At 37.0% G+C, this 24,677-nt stretch overlaps 1 protein-coding gene across 12 annotated transcripts in view; it reads left to right on the top strand.

Annotated features, from left to right (window-relative positions):
* LOC115215058 (dedicator of cytokinesis protein 7) overlaps positions 1 to 24,677 on the top strand; it is a 213,939-nt gene that overhangs the window by 169,531 nt on the left and 19,731 nt on the right. For all 12 annotated transcript variants that reach the window (XM_036505609.1, XM_036505610.1, XM_029784198.2 and 9 more), the window contains 12 exons: positions 570 to 701; positions 1,827 to 1,979; positions 5,230 to 5,388; positions 6,611 to 6,787; positions 8,192 to 8,308; positions 10,931 to 11,074; positions 12,356 to 12,487; positions 15,469 to 15,603; positions 17,861 to 17,950; positions 20,466 to 20,556; positions 21,817 to 21,962; positions 23,545 to 23,688. In XM_036505609.1, the coding sequence (XP_036361502.1) occupies positions 570 to 701; positions 1,827 to 1,979; positions 5,230 to 5,388; positions 6,611 to 6,787; positions 8,192 to 8,308; positions 10,931 to 11,074; positions 12,356 to 12,487; positions 15,469 to 15,603; positions 17,861 to 17,950; positions 20,466 to 20,556; positions 21,817 to 21,962; positions 23,545 to 23,688 (1,620 nt within the window). The remainder of the gene's footprint in view (positions 1 to 569; positions 702 to 1,826; positions 1,980 to 5,229; positions 5,389 to 6,610; positions 6,788 to 8,191; positions 8,309 to 10,930; positions 11,075 to 12,355; positions 12,488 to 15,468; positions 15,604 to 17,860; positions 17,951 to 20,465; positions 20,557 to 21,816; positions 21,963 to 23,544; positions 23,689 to 24,677) is intronic.

Raw genomic sequence — 24,677 nt, 5'->3', positions numbered from 1 at the left:
AGTTTCCTTAGTCAATACTCAGTGAATGCTTATAAGCTTAAAACTTATCATTATTATCATCATCATTATAATTATTATCATTATTATTATTGTTATTATTATTAGTAGTAGTAGTAGCAGTAGCAGCAGCAATAGTAGTAGTAGGTGGCAAAATGCTTAGCTGTATTTCACCTGCTGCTATGTTCCGAGTTCAAATTCCGCTGAGGTTGACTTTGCCTTTCATCCTTTTGGGGGTCAATAAATTAAGTACCAATGAAACACTGGGATTGATGTAATCAACTGGCCCCCTTCCCCCAAATTTCAGACTTTGTGCCTATTGTAGAAACGGTTGTTGTTGTTTATTTTTAACACAATTTTCACTAGTCATCATTTCTTCATTTAATGCAGAATATATAATTAAATATTTTCTATTTTCATACATATATTACACTTAACAGTTTCTTTATTGTTTTTCATTTATATATATATATATATATATATATATATATATATATATATATATATATATATATATATATACATACACATATGTATATGTGAGCTCTTGTTTTATATATTTACATTACCAGATTGCACAGTCATCAATGGAGATGCCTACCCTGGGTTACGCGTTGCGGGTTTTGTTACACAGTCTTGGCTTAAATCAAAGCACTGCGGTATTGCAACACATGTTAGCAACACAGAGATCACTAGTCAGCAAGGTTAGTTTTACATATTTTCCATATTTTCCACATTTTCCTTATTCTTTAATTCTTCTTCTGGTATCAATCATTCGACTGCAGCCATGCCATGGCACTGCGTTCAAGACTTTTAGTCAATTGTATTATTTCAGTATATGTTTGAGTTAGTTATTCATTCTGTTAATCATTATGATTTTCTTCCCAAAGTGCTTTCAGTTTGACAATGGTTTATGCTGGCACAAGTATGGGTATGAATACACATTCATCTGTATATCTGTGTGTATGTGTATGTGTGCCAATAAGGTGACGCAGGTAACGATCACGCTCGAACATTTAAACAAACATATGTATATATCCATAGAAATTGCAAAAATATCTCTTACTAACCATGAGCTTAAAAGATTTAAGGAATACTTGTGTACTCGTATCAATGAACAGACATTACAAAAGTAAATCCAAAGACCTAGTGTTCAGTACCAGTAATAGATTGATTTAATTGTCTGACCATCTGTGAGATTGCCTCTTCAGTAAAATTGATAGCATATCAGACAAAAAAAAAAATACTTTGTAATATTTGGTTCTGCCGAGGGCAGCAAGCTGACAGAACCATTAGCACGCCAGGGGGAAAATACCTAGTGGCATTTTATTCGTCTTTACGTTCAAATGTTCAAATTCCGCCAAGGTTGACTTTGCCTTTTGTCCTTTCAAGGGGCAATAAAATAAGTACCAGTTGATGACTGAGGTCAGTGTAATTGACTTACCCCTTCCCAGAAATACTGGCCTTGTGCCAAAATTTGAAACCAATATGTGGTTCTCATCATCATCATCATCATCATCATCGTTTAACGTCCGTTTTCCACGCTGATGATGATGATGATGATGATGATGAGAACCACATATTGGTTTCCTTTCCTACTTCTGAGATTTATAAGATAAGTACCAGGCAAGGTACTGGGCCAGGGGTCCACTATAGTCCCTAAAAGTGGCACCCCAGTATGGCCATAGTTCAGTGACTGAAACTTGTAAAATAAGTAAAATGTACCAGATGTGCTTTTTATTACTTAATGTTTTAAATATGTTGATGTGCGATTGGCTTTATACCATCTCTCCGAAACTGACCCCTATCACCCTGTTGTTGTTTTACAGTTCCCTGAACTTCTGTTCCAAGAAGAAACAGAACAATGTGCCGATCTCTGCCTACGTCTACTACGTCATTGTAGTTCCTGTATTAGCAACACACGGTCACATGCGGCAGCATCCCTCTATCTACTTATGAAACAGAACTTTGAGATGGGCAATGTAAGTGAGACATCGTGACTTAACAGTCATTTGTGTGTGTTTTTCTGCTTGTTAAAATATCTATGAGTATTTGTATCTATACATATATATATTTCTGTGGAGCGCAATGGCACAGTGGTTAGGGCAGCGGACTCGCGGTCGTAGGATCGCGGTTTCGATTCCCAGACCGGGCATTGTGAGTGTTTATTGAGCGAAAACACCTAAAGCTCCACGAGGCTCTGGCAGGGTCGTGGTGGTGAACCCTGCTGTACTCTTTCACCACAACTTTCTCTCACTCTTTCTTCCTGTTTCTGTTGTACCTGTATTTGAAAGGGCCAGCCTTGTCACACTCTGTGTCATGCTGAATCTCCTCGAGAACTATGTTAAGGGTACACGTGTCTGTGGAGTGCTCAGCCACTTGCATGTTAATAAATGAGCTGCGATGTCAATGGTGCCAAGCTGTATCACCCTTTGCCTTTCCCTTGGATAACATCAGTGGCATGGGGAGGGGGGGGGCTGGTATGCGTGGGCGACTGCTGGTCTTCCATAAACAACCTTGCCCAGATTTGTACCTCGGAGCGTAGCTTTCTAGGTGCAAATCCATGGTGACTCATGACCGAAGGAGGTTACAATATATATTTCTGTATTTGTATTTGTGTGCATGTGTGTTTTTGTAGAAATATTTTGTATTATTTATTCTAATGAAGAAGGAGAGATAAATGTAATTTGATGTTCAGTTTCAACTTCTATATGTTGGTACCTGTGAGGAAATATAGGTGAAATGGAACTTCCAGTGGTCTGCACTTCTGAAGAGGTATTATTGAGTAGAGTGTATAGAAAAATATGTGTTATGTGTGTGTGTGTGCATTTGTAACTGCAGCACTTCCCAGGTGTAAGAGCAGTACATTAGTGTGAGTCTTATTTGATCTTTGTAGATAGTCAGCAACTCATCTGTATTTTGTGGCTCTAGCAAGGCAGGTTAACTTTTGTAATGCACATTTGCAAATGTTATACATGTGAGTTGCAATGAGACACCATCTATAATTGTGAGCCCTATGACTTTTACATATGTATTGTTCAAGGCTAGAGACTTGATACAATACTGTTTCCATATATATATATATATATATACGTGCATTCAAAATGTGACTGCGTGTGTACTGTTGCGATTTTTTTTCCTCTGTCTTCCCTTCTCTGGATCTTTCCTTCTCCTATGTTTCCGACGAAAAGCTCCGCTCGAAACGTTAAACCCTCCTTCTTCCCTTCCTTCCTGAACATCCAATAATACTATATTTGTTCCACGTCCTCGCATTGTTGTGTTTTCTCTTTGTGTTTTCATGTTTGGATTAACTATATATATATATACACATACATATATATATATATTATTTATATATATATATATATATATATATATAATATATATATATATCGTCATCATTTAGTGTTTGTTTTCCATGTTGGCATGGATTAGCTGGTTTGACTGAAGCGGGTAAGCTGTAGGGCTACACCAGGTTCCAATCTGATATTTGGCATGGTTTCTGTAGCTGGATGCCCTTCCTAATGCCAACCACTCTAAGAGTGTAATGGGTGCTCTTTACATGCTACCAGCATGAGTGCCAGTTACATGACATCAGCATCAGCCATGACTACAATTTCACTTGGCTTGATGGGTCCTCTCAGGCACGGCATATCGCCAAAGGTCTCGATCACTTATCATTGCCTCATGGAGCCTAATGTTCAAAAGGTGCTTTTTACATCTCATCATCATCATCATCAGTTTTCCACACTGGCATGGGTTGGACGTTTTGACTAGAGTTGGTGATCGGGCGAGCTGCACCAGGTTCCAGTCTGATTTGGCTTGGTTTCTATGGCTAGATGCCCTTCCTAATGCCAACCACTTTACAATGTTTGCTGAGTGCTTTTAATGTAGCATTGGCACAAGTGCTTTTTAAGTGGCACCAGTACAGGACTCTTGCAGGCCAATCCTCTTCACCAGGGTGTGTCTTTCTATTGTTCAAAGAGACTAAGTTGTCATATCCTAATTAAAGGATATTTTGTAGTCCTCTCTCAAACATATATGGCATGTCAACATCCTTCCTCTGTTAAGCTTTTCAGTGGTCAGCTTGGAATCTATATTTCATGAATAATAAAACTACTGAATTATATACAGACTAATTAAGGATTATTGCTCCCTTGAGCTAATTTCAGAGTTGCAGTTTACCAAGTTGATAGCATGATTATGTTTAGCTCACTGTTTAATGCTCCTCAAGACATTGAACTGGCACTCCATTGGTTACAACAGTGAGGGTTTCAGTTGATCTGATTCAGCAGAACAGCCTCTTCATGAGATTAACATGCAAGTGGCTGAACACTCCACAGACATGCACACCCTTAATATAGTTCTCAGGGAGATTCAGCATGACACAGAGTGTGACAAGGCTGGTGCTTTGAAATACAGCTATTACTCATTTTTGCCAGCTGAGTGGACTAGAGCAACGTGAAATAAAGTGTCTTGCTCAAGGACACAACACACAATCAGGAATTGAACTCCCATTTTACAATTGTGGGCCAAATATCCTAATCATTAAGCCATGCTTGAGACATTATACATGTTATTACTAACATGAATCAATATCATCACTACACTATTATAATCACCTTTATTTTTTTAATGTTTTATATTATAATATTACCCAGGTGGTATAGCATTAGCCAGGTGACCTAATTAGCTGTTGGAGTGGCTGTTCTGAAAGTATGGTTGATAGAGTAAGAACAGGATGGGAAAAGTTTAGGGAGTTATTACCTTTGCTGGTAGTGAAAGAATTTCATTTCTGAATGAAGAGCATATTGTATGATGATTGTAAGTAGTGAGATGTTGCAGGGAAGTGAAATATGGTGATTGGATGTTGAGGATGGGAAAAGTTAGTTAAAGAAATGAAAGAAGCATGCTCACTGGATGTGTAATGACAGAGTGCAAATGAGCTGAAAGAAAAACTGGGCACAGAAAGAATTAGATGTTATGCACATGAGAGGAGACTGTGCCAGTATGGTGTATAGAAGAGGAACAACTTGGAAGAAATTGTGAGAGTTAATTTCTGCAACAAATGGTGAGATGCTGTACCCATGGAAACCCATCCAATCACAGTAAAACTGGCATAAAGCAATGAATGAATGGTGATGCCAGTTTATTTATATGTATATTTATTTTATGTCATTTACGTGTTCTTCATATTATTTTTTTCATACTTTATCCTGTTTTTGCTTCTAGAATTTCGCACGTGTAAAAATGCAGGTGACAATGTCGCTGAGTTCGTTAGTTGGACAAAACCAAAAATTTAATGAAGAATATTTACGAAAATCTCTAAAGACAATTTTGACATATGCAGAAGCTGATGTTGAGTTAGTAAACACCACATTTCCTGCACAGGTATATTTTGTTGTTCTCATTTGATCTCATTTCATGTTACACAGTTTGGTAAACTGGTGGCAAGAACTGATGTTCCTTTTCATGTTGTTGTTGTTAGTATGTACCAAGTTGTGCATTTTGATGATAAAAATTTCATCATTGTAATCCTTGTCCTCCACCTCCTCCTTATCATCATAATCATCATCATTATGTAATTGTCATTATTGTTGACATTGTTATCATCATCATCATTATCCTCATCATCATCATCATCATAATTTTCATTACCATCATCAGTGTCATTGCTGTTTCATCACCATCATCAAGATTGTCATCCAGAGCACCAGTTGACTCTGCTTTTCTAAGTGTGTTAATGCATATGTGAGGAATTTCTCGCTACACTGTTTGAGAGTTTGGCTGGCTTTTCTATGTGTGTTCATCAACAGATACCAGAGCTACAGAAATTCAGTTTCTAGCAGCATTGGTGGCGAGATGGTGACACTCTCTCCAACCTTTGTCATCATTCAGCTTCTGTGAACAAGAGGACAAGATGAAGCATGGATACCAGCAGCACAGAGATTCATACTACTACTATAAAATATCTGACTTCAAAGTAGTTTTATGTCTGTCATTATCTGAACTAGCAGCTACTAATTATTTTATAAAGTGGACACACTGTTACATTAGAAGCAGTGTCCTTCCTATTTGTACTCTCTTTTTTTTACTCTTTTACTTGTTTCAGTCATTTGACTGCGGCCATGCTGAAGCACCGCCTTTAGTCGAGCAAATCAACCCCCGGGACTTATTCTTTGTAAGCCCAGTACTTATTCTATCGGTCTCTTTTGCCGAACCGCTAAGTGACGGGGACGTAAACACACCAGCATCGGTTGTCAAGCAATGCTAGGGGCACAAACACACACACACATACATGGATATACAGTTTCAAACTTATGCATGATGAGATTATACATCTTTATTAAAACAGCAGAACCAAGGAAACATCCACAAAATGTTTTAAAGATAATCTCCTTTGCTCCTTTTAAAAGTAATGTGCATTGTGCCTTAACACTAATAGTTTTTTTCTGTTTTTTTTTTTTGCTGGGACGGTTTGGTTTTGGCTATAATTACATTTGGATATAAATTATTTGTGGTACACTGCATTAACTTTAATAGCCTGTACTTACCAAATGCGTATGTGTGTATAATTATATATATCTATAGATGCTGCTGAAATATCTTGTAGGTACGTGACTTGGTATTCAATTTACACATGATCCTGTCTGACACCGTGAAAATGAAGGAATTCAATGAGGACCCAGAAATGTTAATAGATCTAATGTACCGTATAGCAAAGGGCTATCAGACATCGCCCGACCTACGGCTCACCTGGTTACAAACTATGGGATGCAAACACAGTGAGGTAGGTACACTCATATTTTTACTTGTATTACTCTATGTCTTCTCACTTTCGATCAAAAGTGCAATAGCTGTGAGTTGTTGTTTAGCCCTCTTCCAGCAGACCTGTTATGATAACATATCTTTATTGTTTGACCATCAACTTCTTATCATTATGTGAGTTGTGTCCTTCACATTTTTCGCGTACACTTTTGACAAATAACCTTTGGCCGCTATCATCTGCTGCTGTTTGGAAAGGAATGGTGAGTGATGAAATGTTTAATAACAATGAAATGCCTCACTTTGATATTCAACCCAAATGGGTGTAAAGGTCATTGTGGGCTTAATTTCACAGCAAAAATAGTGTGTGTCTATAAAATATGAGAAAAAACCACCTTTTATCAATTCAAAATGAACAATTAAATTGCACCATCTAGAAAATTACATATAATAGAAAAGTTAAAATTAAAATAACAATAAAATGAAGATTAAGTAAATTGCAACAATAATAATAAAAATGTATATAATAGGTAGAAAAACGACACGTGTTTCGCTGCTATATTTAAGAAATGATTATAGTAGTAGAGAAATCACTTCCATATAAATATAGTCGCTCATCAGGTTAAAAATAAAATAGAACAATAAAATAATTAATTAATAAATATACTTTAATATATATATATGTATATGAAAATCCTAAGTATACATAAGTGAAAAATAAAATAATACTTCAATAATTAAAGAATTAAAAAAAATACACAAAGTTATTACAAGTCATTAAATTGTAATCAAAATAAGAAATGTTTCAAATATCGACAAACTCCTTAAGTAAGCTAACCATATAATAAATATACATGTGTAGTATCTATAGATTTAATATAACAATCTATAACAAAATTGACTAAATATCAAATAATATAATACCTAATTAACTTAAATTTAGTATTACAAATACATATATACATACATATAGATAGATAGATAGATACTTATATATAGATATGTGCCTGTATATATATTTATTAATTACTTGCACTGTAGAAAAGGTTTTCAGCTGTCAGCCTTGTACTATAATATAAATGAATCCATATATATAGATTTCTTTATAACCATAGATGTTATACTCATGATCATTGTGTCTTTTACTGAGACTCAGTACATCTAATGGGCCCTTTCTGTTTTAAGCATATATAAGTTGTGATTTGGTGGAAGTTTGGCTGTTATTTCTAGCAGACCGATTTATTACATAGGAGCACCCTTTGTTGATTTTTTTTTTTTTTTTTTTGTATCTATCTGGTTCTTGAAGCTAAGTTGTAATGTTCATCAGGAATCTTGGAAAACTGCATTTAGCCATTCATTCTTTAATTGCCATCATTTACCAGATCTTTTCATTAAATTCTCTTGCCTATTTTCCTATTTTCTTCTACAGCGAAAGAACAATGCAGAAGCTGCCCATTGTCTCATTCATGCTGCGGGTTTGGTGGCAGAGTACCTCAATATGTTGGAAGACAGGCCTCACCTGCCGGTGGGCTGTGTCGACTTTCAGGTCAGTAGTTTCAGTTTACTACTATTACTACTACTACTACTACTACTACCACCACCACCACCACCAACACGAACACCATCATCATCATCGTCATCATCATCCATGTTATCAGTTCTTCATTATTGGATCTGTGAAATATAGCCACATTTCTACATTTAATGAGTAGGTTGTTGTCTACTATCAGATCAGCGCTGAATTAGCAAACTTATTATCAAAAACATTCCAGTCATGACCTTCATGCCATATTGAAATTATCTTGGACTACATAATCTAATGTGTCCTTTCATTTTTTGAAGACAGTAAGGCCTGATTTGAGGGAGATTTGGCTACTGTTTCTAACATAACTAGTAACCAGTATGTAGAGACTCATTCATTGGTTCATTGCCAGGTACGTAATATTCATAGGCAACAACTAGTTCTTCCTTACGACCAAATTATAGCTAAGAGTTCAGTTATTGCCACTTTCAGATCACACTGGTAAAATAAGAGGATATTGCTAGTATCCAGTGATATGACCCTTTCTGCCCAATATTAACTACACTGAGGGCAGTGAGCTGGCAGAATCATTTGCATGCCAGGCAAAATACTTAGTGACATTTCATCCATCTTTATTTTCTGAGTTCAAATTCTGCCAAGGTTAACTTTGCCGTTCATCGTTTCGGGGTCAACGAAATATGTACCAGTTGAGCACTGGAGTCAAGGTAATCGACTTACCTCCACCCCCGAAATTGCTGGCCTTGTACCAGAATTTGAGAACCATATTAGCTACACTGCTGCAGAAGTATGTACACAATTTAACTGGACTTATAGAGACCCTGTGTTATTCTCACTCACTTATAAATGGTTAGGAGAGTGTTTTAAAAGAAATGTCCTCAGCTCCTTTTTGGGTCTATCTATCTATCCGCTCAGTCGAAGTCGACTCTCGGTTACTCATTGGATCAGTGTCCTCCAGTCAGTTCTATCCTGGGCCGCTTCTTTCAGACTAGCTATGTCCATTCCGGTATCATTCTTGATGGTGTCAAACCAGCGGGTTCTTGATTGGCCTCTTCCTCTCTTGCCACTGACCATTCTGAGCATGATGTCCTTCTCCAGGGATTTTCTCCGCATAATATGACCGAAATATGCCAATCTATGCTTGGTGACCTTTTTGGGTACAATATAGTTATCACAGATATGTATGGTTGTAAACTAATAGTTTGTTGAAACACCACTGAAGGATCAGTGCACCAGTAATATACTGAAGTTCCATCATTTATTTATGATATTTCTCGTGTGTAATTAAAAGGAAATCTTCATTTAGATGAGTCACAGACAAAATGCAGCCCACAGGCCTTACTGAATGGCATGCTTTATTTCACATGGTAATAACGTTTATTAATATTCTTTAGAAGTGTGGCCTGCCCGATGAAGAGTTATGTCTCACATGACCCACTTCTCAAAAAAGATTTCCCATGTCTGATTTAGTTCCTAACTTTAACCCTTTAGTGTATAAACCGGACATATCCGGCCAAAATATTCTACCTATTTTATGCTCAAACTAGTCAGATATGGTCATTCATAGCTATCTTATTGTGTCATTTTAAAAATAAACAATCACATCATTGAAATCTCAAAGCCATGAAATGATGCAAGATTAATTTTACATGGTGTGAATACATAAGCTTTACATTTGACAGAATAATCTGAATGCTAAAGGGTTAAGTATGTTCCATCTCTTGTTGCAAGAGGCAAATTATGTGACCTGTGTGTGAGTAATGTGCTTGCTGTCTTGCAATGAAATATGAATAGAGAATACGGATGGTTTAGAGGGATTGGAGAGAAATGTTGAGTGAGGTTAAGTGAATTTGAATTGCTAACTTATGGGAAAAGTGGAATGTAGACCCATTGAGAAAATGGCTGAGTACCAAAAGTATTGGAAAATTTATGCAAGAAATATAACTTGTCTTAGTTGCCTGTGATAATTTCATTCATATCCAGAATATTTCATACGAATATTAAATTAACCCTTTAGTGTTCGCATTATTCTGCCAAAATTAATGCTTCTTCATCTACATTGTTTTGAACTAATCATGCATTATCTTGTAGCGATGAGATTTTGATGAGGTAGCTGTTAATTTTTAGGATGATATTGTAGGGTTGGTGTGAGAGACCAGATCTGGCCAGTTTGAACATAAAACAGGCAGAATACTTTTGGCCAGATATGGCCAGTTTAAATGCTAAAGGGTTAAACTCCAGTACTTGACTGACACTTTATTTTATTGTCAACCGCTCTTGATGATCAGAAAGCAAATTAATACCCTCAGCAGAATTTGAACTCAAAATGTAAAGGGACATGATTAAATACCACTGACATTTTGTCTGCTATTCAAATAATTTTGCTAATCCATGAGAATGGATGTAAGTTGCTAGGGAAAGAAATATTTCGTTAGTAGTAGCACTAACGGTACCTAGAGTGGACGCTTGTATCAGAGGCATTAGGAGAAATTGGATTTGAGAACACTGGACATTGTAGATAAGATCACAACAGAAATGAAATGTGTGGGAAGATGCTTCGTTAAACTCATCCTACTCATAAGTTTAAACTGACATCTTTTTACACTTTTTTCTTCTAAATTCTCACAGAAAATTTCTTCCAATGTTCTTGAAGAAAGTGCAGTATCTGATGATGTTGTTTCACCTGAAGAAGAAGGTATTTGTACTGGCAAATATTTTTCAGAGAGTGGCCTTATTGGTCTTTTGGAACAGGCCTGTGGTTCCTTTTCAATGGTGAGTATATCAGCTTTTGTTATCATTATATATATATATATATAATACTCTCCTTGTGCATATCCTCTTGTTGTCTGTTATTGTTTATTCATTTGAAGTAACCATTTATATATATATATATATATATATATATATATATATATATATGTTGTTTTTGTTTGTTCCTTCTCGAACCATGCCTGGCTCGTAAGGGCCAGTTTCCTGGTTTCATTGGCATATAGGTTCCCCACCTGGATGGGATGCCATATATATATATATATATATGTCCATTCTTTATCAGTGGTGGTCCAGTCCTACTAGGCATCATAAGTTTGAAATGTGTCAAATTTTGTTGCTTTCATTATATTTTTGCCATTTTAACCACCCTGCATTTCTCATAATTTTTCATCCTTTGTCTCTCTCTCTTTCTTCTCACTCTCCCCTCTCTCATTTTCCTTTCTCTCTTCTCTCACTCTACCTTCTCATTTTTCTTTCCTTCTTCTCTCATTTCTCATTTCTCTCTCTCTCTCTCATGTATTAATGTGTGTGTCTTATCTCTTATCTTCTCTATATATGTTTCCTCCTTCACTGTCTTATTCACATACACAGTCTTTCACTTGGTCTCCCTCATTTTCCCCTCCTATCTTATGTCAAGTGTTTAACTTAACAAAGCCAAACATGTACCATGTGACTAATTCTGTTCACTTATCTAAAACCCGTAGCACTTAATTTGTCTTCAACTTTTATTTACTTGACATTGTGTTTGGCAGGATTTATAGCTTTAGACTCATAAAACTATTTTCTTTCATTGACACCCACCCATTTTAATAGTGGTTTTATAGTTGATTGAATAGAACCAGTATAGGACTGGTATTTTATTTAATGACTTCAGAAAGATAAGAAATAAATTCAGACTTTTCCAGCATTGTATATCAGAATATAGGGACCAAGGTCCTCTACTGTTTCCAGCACCCTACTATCCCTTCTGTCTTTACAATAGTAACAATCTAGTCAGCCTCGACAATTGAGAAATGTTTGTATCTCATCTGGCCTTAATGAGACACGATTCATATTAATTATTTAAGAGCTTACTGCAAAAACTTTTGAAGAAAGTTTGATTGTTCTAGAGTACAGTATTGGGGCACGGCTGTTTGGGGTATTTTGTCTAAGTATTTTATTAGTACTTATTTTGTCTGAGGGATGTCTAGGGTTTCATTGCAATGGTTGAAACTAGTAAAAGAAAGATTTTTTTCCTCCATTTTTTCTTAGTTAAAGAAATCAGTTTTCCTTTTTATTTTTCAGTGTGGCATGTATGAAGCTGTGAACGAAGTATATAAAATTTTGATTCCAATACATGAAGCAAACAGGGATTATAAAAGGTTGGCGCACATCCATAATAAATTACACGAAGCTTTCACAAACACCATCAAAATGGTAAGATATTTTCAACATTGTTTTTAGCCTACACTTGTAGCAAATAAATTCAGATTTCCCTCCCTAGTTTGTGGTTCATAATTTTGATGCTTCAGTCTATTTGATTAACAAATGGATTTCACTCAGACACCATTGTTGAAGTTTTGTGATGGCACTGATATTTCAGTAGTAATGATATAAAGTTTGTACAATCTATATGGTTCATTGTATTCTGTATGTAAACTAAATATTTTGGCTGCTGCTATTGTTGTCATTGAAGATATCACCTCACATTGATAAAGCAGATTTCAGCAGATGTTGAGATAGACATTCATTAGAGTAGCTTTTCTGTTGCCTACCCTTAGGGCCAACCAAGCTACTGAAATTCAGCACTATATGCTAACTGGCATCATTATAATGTCTATTTTATTTTGGTGGTTAGGTGTAAAGTTGCCATATTGTTATTTAGGCCCTGATCAAGCAGGCCTCCGTGCCGATGGCACATTAAAAACACCATTCGAGCGTGATGGTTACCTGTGTTGCCTTACTAGCACTTGTGCTGGTGGCACGTGAAAAAGCATTCGAGCAAGGTCGTTGCCAGTGCTGCTGGACTGGCTCCTGTGCAGGTAGCACATAAAATGCACCATTTGAGCATGGCCGTTGCTAGTACCGCCTGACTGGCCCTCGTGCCAGTGGCACGTAAAAGCACCCACTACACTCTCGGAGTGGTTGGCGTTAGGAAGGGCATCAAGTTGTAGAAACTCTGCCAGATCAGAATGGAGTTTGGTGCAGGCATCTGGTTCGCCAGACTTCAGTCAAATCGTCCAACCCATGCTAGCATGGAAAGTGGACGTTAAACGATGATGAAGATGATGATGATATATATACACACACACATATATATATATATATATATTTAAAAAAGGAGATGTGGAACACGAGTTGTGATATATAAAAAAGGAAATGAAGAAAATGCTGACAAAATAATTTAAGTAATTTAATTAGGTGAAAGTTCTTTTTACCGGTTGCGCATTTGTTATGCTTATCAAAAGATATTTTTTTAAGAGAGATAGAGTTCCTTTCTGATAGATTTTTTCCTCTTATCGGATAAGAGGAAAAAATCTATCAGAAAGGAACTCTATCTCTCTTAAAAATATATCTTTTGATAAGCATAACAAATGCGCAACCGGTAAAAAGAACTTTCACCTAATTAAATACACTCTCCTTTACTTAAATTATTTTGTCAGCATTTTCTTCATTTCCTTTATATATATATATATATATATATATATATATATACATATATATATATACATATATACATTAATATATATATATACATACATACATACATATATATATATGTGTGTGTGTGTATGTATGTATTATTGTCATCATCATTTAATGTTCTCTTGTCCATGCTGGCATATATATAAACAGTACTTGATCAGAAATTGAGTTGTGGCTAACACACACATAGCTGTTGTATTCACTTTTTATTATTTAGTAATCATATGTATTATAATATATCAGAGACCTTTGCCATTCATCTACAACTGTTCGCTAATACTTCACCATGATACAATATAATATCAGCCTAGTCTTTTTTCATCTTTTTTTACATGTTTTATTTCATAACTGCCTCCGATCGTGGCCGTTTGCCAGCCTCATCTGGCACCTATGTCGGTGGCACATAAAAACACCATCCGAGCGTGGCCGTCTGCCAGCCTCGTCTGGCACCTGTGTCGGTGGCACATCCGAGCGTGGCCGTTTGCCAGCCTCGTCTGGCACCTGTGTCGGTGGCACATAAAATCACCCACTACACTCTCGGAGTGGTTGGCGTTAGGAAGGGCATCCAGCTGTAGAAACACTGCCAGATCTGACTGGACTGGTGCAGCTTTCGGGCTCCCCAGACCCCAGTTGAACCGTCCAACCCATGCTAGCATGGAAAGCGGACGTTAAATGATGATGATGATGATGATGATGATGATTCTGTTAGTTATGGTCATGAGGGTTCCAGTTGATATGATCAATGGAACTGCGTGCCTATGGAATTAACATGCAAGTGGCTGAGTACTCCACAGACGCACGTACCCCTAACATAGTTCTCAGGGAAATTCAGCATGACAGAATGTGACAAGGCTGACCCTTTGGGAATACAGGTACAAATTCATTTGTGCCAGCTGGGTGGACTGGAGCAAAATGAAATATAGTGTCTTATGCAAAAACATAATGTGCCACTGGGAGTTGAACTCATGACCTTACGATTATGAACTGAATACCCTAACCATTATGTCATGCACCTTCATCAGTGTAGTTACTATATGATGAAAGACTGATAACCTAATAATAATATATTATTATTATAAAATAGTCACCTTGATTACCTTGACTGACCAGTCCGTCGGGCGTCCATTTGACACTGCTGGTCACAGCACGCTGTCCACTCTTCTCTGGATCGCGCCTTTCTCATCCACGTGATCCCAATCGCCCTCCTGAAATCGTAACTCCACCATCTTGGAGGCCTTCCGGGTGGTCATTTCCGCTCGCGCAAGTACCACTTGACAACTGCACGGGTCCACCGATTATTGGTGAGCCAGGCAACGTGTCCAGCCCATCTAAACTTGCTGCGTGTATATTTTACGATGACATCCCTCACGCCAGACTTCTCTCTGATGACCTCGCTACTGATGTGTTCTCCCGACGAGATTCCAATCGTTGACCTCTCCATGGCTCTTTGACCCGTTACCAATCTCTGTTCTTCTCTCTTTGCTGTAGCCCACATTTATAGTAATTAAGTTAAAGTGAATGTAGTTGTGTGTACATTTTCTAATGCTTACAATGGCTCTACCATGATGTAATTGTGTATGATTTTATGTATGAACAAAATATAATCAACAGATGTAGTAGGATTTATTAAGTTATATAAAACTGAGACTTTATTTTATAACTACTCTGTGTGTTCTGATCCTCTCTTTTTATGAATATATTGCTATTTTCAGGAAGGAAAACGAGTTTTTGGAACTTATTTCCGAGTTGGTTTCTATGGTCATAAATTTGGAGACCTTGATGGAGAAGAATTTATATACAAGGAACCAGCCATTACAAAATTACCAGAAATTTCTCATCGACTTGAAGTATGTTTTTCCTTTATTGCATTAAGATATTGTTGTTGTTATATTCCTTTTGTAACAGATTCAGTTAGGTTGTTTTGTTAAAGGAGGCAGGATGACAAAATAAAATACTCCAAACAAAAAGCAAATCTCTGGGGGTTTTTTTTTCTTATGAGGTTTATCAGGAGAAAGGGGCAATGAACATGACCTGACTGATCTTAGTTAAGTTAAGTTAAGTTAATTTTTTGGCTCAAAAAGCAAAAAGCAAGGCCATGTAGGGGGACATGGAGTTATGTACAGGGTGGTGTTCATGCAAAGAGTTCAGGCCATTTGTGGTCAAGGGTGACTTTGAACCGAGTGGTCGTCGGCATCTTCACTATCTCGTCCGGCAGCTTATTCCACAGATTCACAACCCGGACGGAGAAAGCCCCTCTCCTTTGATTGAGATGAAATCATTGCAGATAGAGTTTTTCGGAGTGACCCCGCAGCCGACGTTCTGGAGCAGGAGTGAAGAACAGCTCTTTTGAGAGGTTACACTTTCCGCTTATGATGTTGTGAGCAAGAATGAGATCACCACGGCGTCGTCGTTTTTCTAGAGAATAAAGGTCGAGCGTCTTCAGCCTTTTCAGCTTGAATGGCTGCAAAGCTTGAACATGGCAATCAGGACATATGTTGGGAGTTTGTTGATTTAGTTGACTCTGGACCAAAATCTGGAGTGTAATTGATCAAGAGTGAACATTGATTTTTTTTTCATAGGCATTCTTTGTTCTAATTGATTATGAGTTAGTGTAGCAGTGGATAGTCACCTAATAATATTTGAGGCTAGAGGCTTTCCACCATATCCTTAACCTCCAAACTGTGAAATTTTTTTCATGGTTTTTCCTTTGTTGGCCAGTGATTTTTGTTGAAGGTTTGTTGTTTCTTTGTTGAATATGTTGAGTCATTCTTCTACAATGGCAAATAAATTCCTGATGTTCTAGACAGGAAGGTTTAACCCTTTAGTGTTCAGATTATTCTATCAAACATAATGCTTATTGATTCCCATTGATTTGAATTAATCATGCATTATCTCATATCTTCAAGATCTTGATGGTGTAATTACTTAATGTAGAATAACATTGTAGGGTAGGTGTGAGAGCCTGGACCTGGTCTGTTTGAACATAAAACAGATTAACTATTTTGGCCAGATATGGCCGGTTTAAATACTAAAGGGTTAAATATAGTGAGCAGTGCAGGATCTGAATCTCTCACTAACCACTATAAACATCAGCTGGGTCAGCTGGAATTGGATGGAAGTAGTATAAAAGTAGCTAGTTGAGAGGAGCACAGGCTATTGTAGTAATATAAGAAAATATATCTGAAGCAAAGAACTCCTTCATGCACTGCCAACAAATTCTCCTTCCTTCTAGCTATGGTAATCATGATTGTTGTCAAATCAGAGAATAGATCCTTCATCATTTGTATCCACCTCTTTTCAGGGTAGATTAATTTATTCAATGTTATGAACACTTTTAATTGGCTTTATGGTGATACAGACCTGCACTTCCTTTAAACTTGAAGAAAACTAGTGTTTGTCTTTATCATCAAAATTCTGCATTTTTAAAATGACTATTTTCACTTGTATACAAAGTAATGTAGTGTAAGCAAAAGTAAGTGTGTGTGTGTGTATGTGCATATATTGACACAAAAGATAGCTATCCACATTAGTTGTTTTGATGTATGTTGTTTAAATTTTTAATTTCTTATTATTCCAAAATCAAATTTGGCTTGACTGAAGTTTACCTTCCATTCCTTTAGAATCTGTAAAATTAGTACTACTGATTATGTCTGGGGAGAGTCATTTTCTTATTGTGCTTTATAATTTAACACGCTCACTGGTAAAATTTCCACTTATTTCTTATTTTTATTTTTATTTTCTTATGGAAAATAAATTTACTGATGGAAATTTTCCTATGGAAAATAAATTTACTGGTGGAAATTTTACTGGTGAGTGTGTTCAATTATAAAGCACAAAAAGAAAATGACTCTCCCCAGACACAACAGAATATGCTTCAACACACAAACTCATATAAAGAATCTTGCAAAGCAAATCCAAAAATGAAATATAGTTCTACTGATAAATAAGAGAAGATTCCATCTATTATATCTCTTATATTTCACAATTGAACAAAGACAAGCATCATAAAATAGATATCTGTCTGTTGCAATAAATCATTATTATTATGTTTATGATGTATTTTCTTTATTTAACTAATTCTCCAATTCTTCTCTGTATTGTCAGTCATTTTATGAAGATCGCTTTGATGTTGGAAATGTTGTTATGGTGAAAGATTCAAACACTGTAGAACGACAAAAGCAAGATCCCGAAAAGGTAAGTCTTTCAGTTTAGCAATAAAAAAGATGAATGAAAATACCACACTCATTGCAGCAACTCATTTGTTTGTCATCATTAGAGTGTGCTAAGCAAAGTCTAATCAACCTAGTTGAGAACATACCTGAACGTAGAGGTACTGGGTTCAAGTGTAATGGTTTCAACTACTAGTAATCGAAACTAGTTGGGATTTCAGAAATTGTTGTATGGATAAGGTGTCAAACTGACTTATTATACATTCATCATTATCATCATCGTTTAACATCCGTTTTCCATGCTAGCATGAGTTGGACGGTTCGACCGGAGTTCTGGGAAGCCAGGAGGCTGCACCAACTCCAGTCTGATTTGGCAGTGTTTCTACAGCTGGATGCCTTTCCTAACGCCAACCACTCCGTGAGTGTAGTGGGTGCCTTTTACGTGCCACTGGCACAGGGGCCAGAGGAGGCTGGCAACGGCCACGTTTGGATGGTGCTTTTTACGTGCCACTGGCACAGGCATCACAACTACAATTTCCGTTTGATTTTTATTTTGATGTTGATGTACTTGACTCAATAGGTCTCAAGCACAGCAGGTCACCCTGTGATCCAAGGTAAGCACAGCTGGTCGTTCTACAATCCAAGGTACTTTGAATGGGCTGGGGCTGGTTATGTGAAGCTGGTGTAGGATACACTGTGGACTCACTTTATTTATCAGGTCTTCGCAGTCACAGCATATCTCCAGAGGTCTCTGTCTTTCGTCATTGCTTCTGTGAGGCCCAACGTTCGAAGGTCATACTTGACCACCTCACTCCTCTCTTTATCTAGGTGTCAATAAGAATAGCTATCAATTCATATAGAAATGTTACCTGAGGTAGACCTGATCCTGAAATAGATTTATCTCTCAACAGTGTAATGCTATGAAAATTGAACAAAATACTGACCTCCAAACGGAAGACATTTTTATCATTCTATATACATGGCTGTGTTGTTAAGAAGTTTGCTTCCTATTTGAATAGTTTTAGGTTCACCCCTGCTATGTAGTACGGGATTCAAGCCTCTTCTCCTTATCTCCTCAAAGACATACAACATCTCGAAAGAGTCCAGAAGCTGGCTACCCGCATGGTTCTTGGTCTCAAGAATTTGTCTTATGAAGAAAGGCTGAAGACACTCGACCTTTATTCTCTAGAAAAACGACGCCACCGTGGTGATCTCATTCTTGCTCACAACATCATAAGCGGAAAGTGTAACCTCTCGAAAGAGCTGTTCTTCACTCTTGCTCCAGAGCGTCGGCTGCGGGGTCACTCCGAAAAGCTCTATCTGCTACGATTTCATCTCAATCGAAGGAGAGGGGCTTTCTTCGTCCGGGTTGCGGATCCGTGGAATAAGCTGCCGGACGAGATAGTGAAGATGCCGACGACCGCTCAGTTCAAAGTCTCCCTTGACCACAAGTGGCCTGAACTCTTTACATGAACACCACCCTGTACATAACTCCATGTCCCCCTACATGGCCTTGCTTTTTGCTTTTTGAGCCAAAAAATTAACTAACTAACATGTATTCCTTGGGCTGTCTTCTGCTACAGCCTCAGACTGACCAAAATTTTTTGTAATCAGGTGACACATTGTGTTTTTGAGCAAAACACTTCATTTCACATTGTTCCAGTTCACCCAACTGGCAAAAGTGAGTAACCCTGCAACAGACTGGTATCCCATCCAAGTAGGGAATATATACACCACAGAAACTGGCAAACCAGCCCTACGTGTATATATAACTCAGAAAGGATCTTTATCATTATCTCTTTATTCTACACACTACATGTTTTCCTCTATTATTGCAAATCTCTATATCTGTAAGGCTCCATTTCTATCAAGCTATGTCGCTTTAAAATTCTATTACTAAAACTTCTGTCATTATAGAAATTTATCATAAAACTACTACTATAAAATTCTGCCACTGTAAAGCTCTAATGTCATCAAGGTATGCCATTGTAGCTCTGTTACTGTATCTCTCTCTATTTCTATTAATCTCAATAACACTGAAAAGTTCATCATCATCATCGTTTAACATCCGTTCTCCATGCTGGCATGGGTTGGACAGTTCGACCGGGGATCTGGGAAGCCAGAAGGCTGCACCAGGCTCCAGTCTGATCTGGCAATGTTTCTACAGCTGGATGCCCTTCCTAACGCCAACCACTCCGTGAGTGTAGTGGGTGCTTTTTACGTGCCACCGGCATGGAAGCCAGTCGAGGCGGCGCTGGCATCGGCCACGAGTCGGATAGTGCTTTTTACGTACCACCAGTCCAGGGGTCCTGGCATCTGCCGGGTGCCAGTCATTCTACTTCTAAAAATCATTATGAAGTTCTATTACTATCTATCTTTCTTCCACTACAACCACCGTGAAGATCTATCTGTATCAACCTCTCTACACTATAACCATTATAAAGTTCTGTTGTCAAGCTCAGTCAGTATTAAAATGTGCTTTTATCAAGTTCTGTCGTTATAAAGATTGTCGTCCTCATGTTATTTTACTTTCTTACCAGGCTTATATACAAATCACTTACGTTGAGCCCTATTTTGATGCCTACGAAATGAAGGACCGGGTGACCTATTTTGAGAAGAACTATAACATAAGTATGTGTAAAGATTTTCTTTCTCTTTTAAGATATTGGTGAAACAGTGTATGCATGTGTGTAAATGTGTGCGTGTGTATGGTTTACTTTTCTGTTATGGTATGGTCAACAGAAAAATATTCCATCTGGTAAGAGATAAATATTGTTTAATGTACACAGTATGTAGTTATGAGCTATTAACAGTTTCATACATTGAAGACATGGTCTAGGCAGATTTTTATAACATGCCTAATATCTCCAAGCAGTCCTTGGGCTCTGAGCACATGGCCTATACAAATCAGAAATCAGGACATGCGCAGACACACGCACACACACACACACATACATACATATATAGATGCATGCACACTAACATAAGCACAAATACAGAGGGGAGAGCAAAAGACAAGAGAAGAAATAGACAAAAAAAGGAGTTGATGAACAAAACCTCTAAGAAAAGGTTTTGGTTGCTGTGTTCTGGTTGTTACTATTACCCAGGATCTTGCTCTTTTCTGGGCTGGTTTCCATCTCATATGTTCCTGATACTTTTTCCAGTTTGGTGGTGAGCTCCTGGAGTTCTGCTTCCTAACAGATCAATATCATCAGCAAAGTGCAGGTTTGAAATGGACCGTCCTCCAGTGGACGGTTGGAAGTCTTGGAGTGTCTCCTTCATGATGTTCTCCAGGAAGATGCTGAAAAGCACTGGAGAGAGGAGATATCCTTGTCAAACATCCAGTATTGTCCTAAAGAATTTTCCTATGTGTTAATGATTCTGCCAGCTCACCACCTTATTTACTTAATTATAATAATAATGATGATAACAATAATAATAATACTAATAATAATAACGGTTTCAAAGTTGACCTTGGTGGAATTTGAACTCAGAACCTAAAGATGGATGAAATACCACTAAACATTTTACCCAATGTGCTAATGATTCTGCCAGCTCACCACCTTATTTACTTAATTATGATAATAATGATGATAACAATAATAATAATACTAATAATAATAATAATAATAATAATAATAATAATAATGCTGGGAGAACAGCACTATTTGAATTTTCATACGGTGCATCGACTACTTCAATGAGGTTATTGTTGAAGTTGTGATTCATCACCTGCCACAACCCATCATGCCAAACATGGTCAAAGTAAAGTTGTCCACATGGTGAATAGTTGTCTACTGTTAGAGTACTCTTCACAACCCTATGATATCCCTAATTTGTCCATTGTATTGATCTTCATTGAACTTTTCTGTACTTGCTATATTTTTTCAGAACATTTTATGTATGCCACTCCTTTCACACAAAATGGCCGTGCACATGGAGAACTCCATGAACAGTTCAAGAGAAAAACTATTCTAACAACATCTCATGCATTTCCTTATGTTAAAACCCGACTGGCTGTTATACACAGGGAACAGGTTTGTGTCAGCACTTTTTATCTTCTTTTGGCTTCTGTCTTTCTTTTCCTTCTTTTCTTCTGTCTTGTGTCTTCATGGTGTCTAATTCTTCTTCTATGAATCATTTTCTTCAAATCAGGTGTGTTTTTTTTTTTGTATGTGTATGTTTGTGTTCCATAGACCTCTTTGTTAGACTGGTGGAACCTACAAGATCACTTCTTTGATTATACTCTCTTGAGAAATAATCATTTTTAGATGGCAAACATTGATAGAATTAAAAAGTAATAATATATTTTGTTCTTTACAGTTGTTAATGAAGAAAATATATTTCAAGGTTTGTGAAAATGAAACTGTAAATTAATTCCATCAAAGTTCATGGTTACCTTGAAATCTATCCAAAAGCATTCTCCTAGCACTCCATAGGTCATAGTTCAAGAAACACTGCTCTGAGTATAAGTATAAAGGTTAAGAGTCAATAAAGTATTTTGTGAGTTCAAATCCACTGTTAGCATTTTGTAATTATTACCTCACTAAATCTGGCTGATGGAAAATGGTTCTTGATCATCTGAAATATTACCTGTGACATATTGACTTCTGAAGTAGAATAAAGGAAAATTTATCTCTTATCTGCTTTGCCCATGAAATTGGCTTTTAGGGGCTACTTGAAGTTCAGAAAAACATTTATACTTTTTCAGTTCTTTAGATATTTCTCCTTAAAAGATGAAACATCCAAAAACAATTGTTATTTCAAATAATCAACTAAAAAAGATTTCTTTCATTATTTTCTTGTTAGTTTAAGACAAATTTGTATTTTGTAATAGAAACTGTTTAACCATTTTATGTAGCTATCAGAGTTAAAGATGACCTTATCAATTGGATGTCAACCAGATAGTTTACCAGAAATGTGGTACCATTCTACTTCGATGTCTAGAAACTGACTCATTCATCAATATTCTAAGTTATTCACACCAGAGGCAATGATGACTGTCTTGAAGAACTATTACTAGATCTGGTTCCATATAGTGGTCATTAACCCTTTCAATACCAACCTGGCTGAAACCAGCTCTAGCTCTGTAGTACAAATGTCTTGTTTCCATAAGTTTTGAATTAAAATCTTCCACCAAACCTTAGATGAAATCTATGTTCCTAACACTAGCTTAATGATAACTAAGTTATTTTACTGATTTCTTTGTTATATTTAAAATTAATTGAACGAAACACAGAGCACCTCAAAATAAATACGGTAACAAAAGGGTTAAAATGCATATTGCCTGTATGACATTGTACACCAGTTTGAAACAGGAAAATTATCAGGGGTATTGTAACAGGACATAAATCATATAGTCATGGATACATCACTTATAGAGTGACTACATTACTGTTTAGACTATAGAGAGTACCCGTTATTCCTTCTTTCTCAAATTAGATCTCAAATAATACTTAATTTAAGGACGGGCTCTGGCAGTTGATAGATTTGTGGTCCTAATTCTGCCAACAGGTCTATTTCCCTTCTTCTGTCCCAAATTGGTACTTGTAATGTCTAATGTCACATTACAATAAAATCTCTGCTGTTGATTTATAATATTGCCTTTATATTTTCCAGATTATACTTTCGCCTATTGAAGTAGCAATAGAAGACGTTCAGAAGAAGACCAAAGAATTGGCACTTGCATTGAGTCAGGAACCACCTGACCCCAAGATGTTACAGATGGTGCTACAAGGTTGCATTGGGACAACAGTAAATCAGGTATGACTGGATTTAGGTTTAAACTGAAGTATTGAACTTTGGATATATTTCATCATCATCATCATCATCATCATCATTTAGCGTCCGCTTTCCATGCTAGCATGGGTTGGACGGTTCAACTGGGGTCTGGGAAGCCAGAATGCTGCACCAGGCCCAGTCTGATTTGGCAGTGTTTCTACAGCTGGATGCCCTTCCTAACGCCAACCACTCCGTGAGTGTAGTGGGTGCTTTTTACGTGCCACCCGCACAGGTGCCAGACGGGGCTGGCAAATGGCCACGGACGGATGGTGCTTTTTACGTGCCACCGGCACGGAGGCCAGTCGGGGCGGCGCTGGCAACGGACATGGTCGGGTGGTGCTTTTTACGTGCCACTGTAAATTTGTTTGCTCAGTTTATACACCAGGTATGATATTACTACTGCTCTTGTGTCATTCATCATCTTTCATTCAAAATAATTTCTGTCAACTGCCAGGATAGTAGATCTAGAGTACTTATGACCACCAATTTCTATTTGTATATTCTTCATACTTAAGGCTTCTGTTTATTGGTGCTGCTTTATCATTATAAATCATTGTTTCTTTCTCAATATCTTTCAGTATGGTATGGTTATGTTTGAAGAACTGTGTTTCTTACTGCTTGACTATGTCTTGCAGAAGTTCAGTGCTTCCAATTCTTGCCAAAATATCTGCCTTCATTCTATGACAAAGTACATCTCCATGGCAATTATTTTCCTTTTATCAAACATACAAATTATCCAAGTCTAACAATTATATAGTAATAATACTTTGATTGACTTTACATTAATTGTAATTAAAACTGAAGATTGTTTATAAAATTGCTATTATGAAAATTTAATGTCAAGTGTGTGTGTGTAAATAACTATCTTATATCAAGTATCAATAAGATAACTTTAAAAAAAACACATCAGGTGCAGGAGTGGCTGTGTGGTAAGTAGCTTGCTTACCAACCACATGGTTCCGGGTTCAGTC

This window comes from Octopus sinensis, linkage group LG8 (genome assembly GCF_006345805.1).
Source record: "Octopus sinensis linkage group LG8, ASM634580v1, whole genome shotgun sequence".
Taxonomy (NCBI): domain Eukaryota; kingdom Metazoa; phylum Mollusca; class Cephalopoda; order Octopoda; family Octopodidae; genus Octopus; species Octopus sinensis.
Note: the sequence above shows the minus strand (reverse complement) of the source record. Positions and strands in the feature narration are given on the sequence as shown.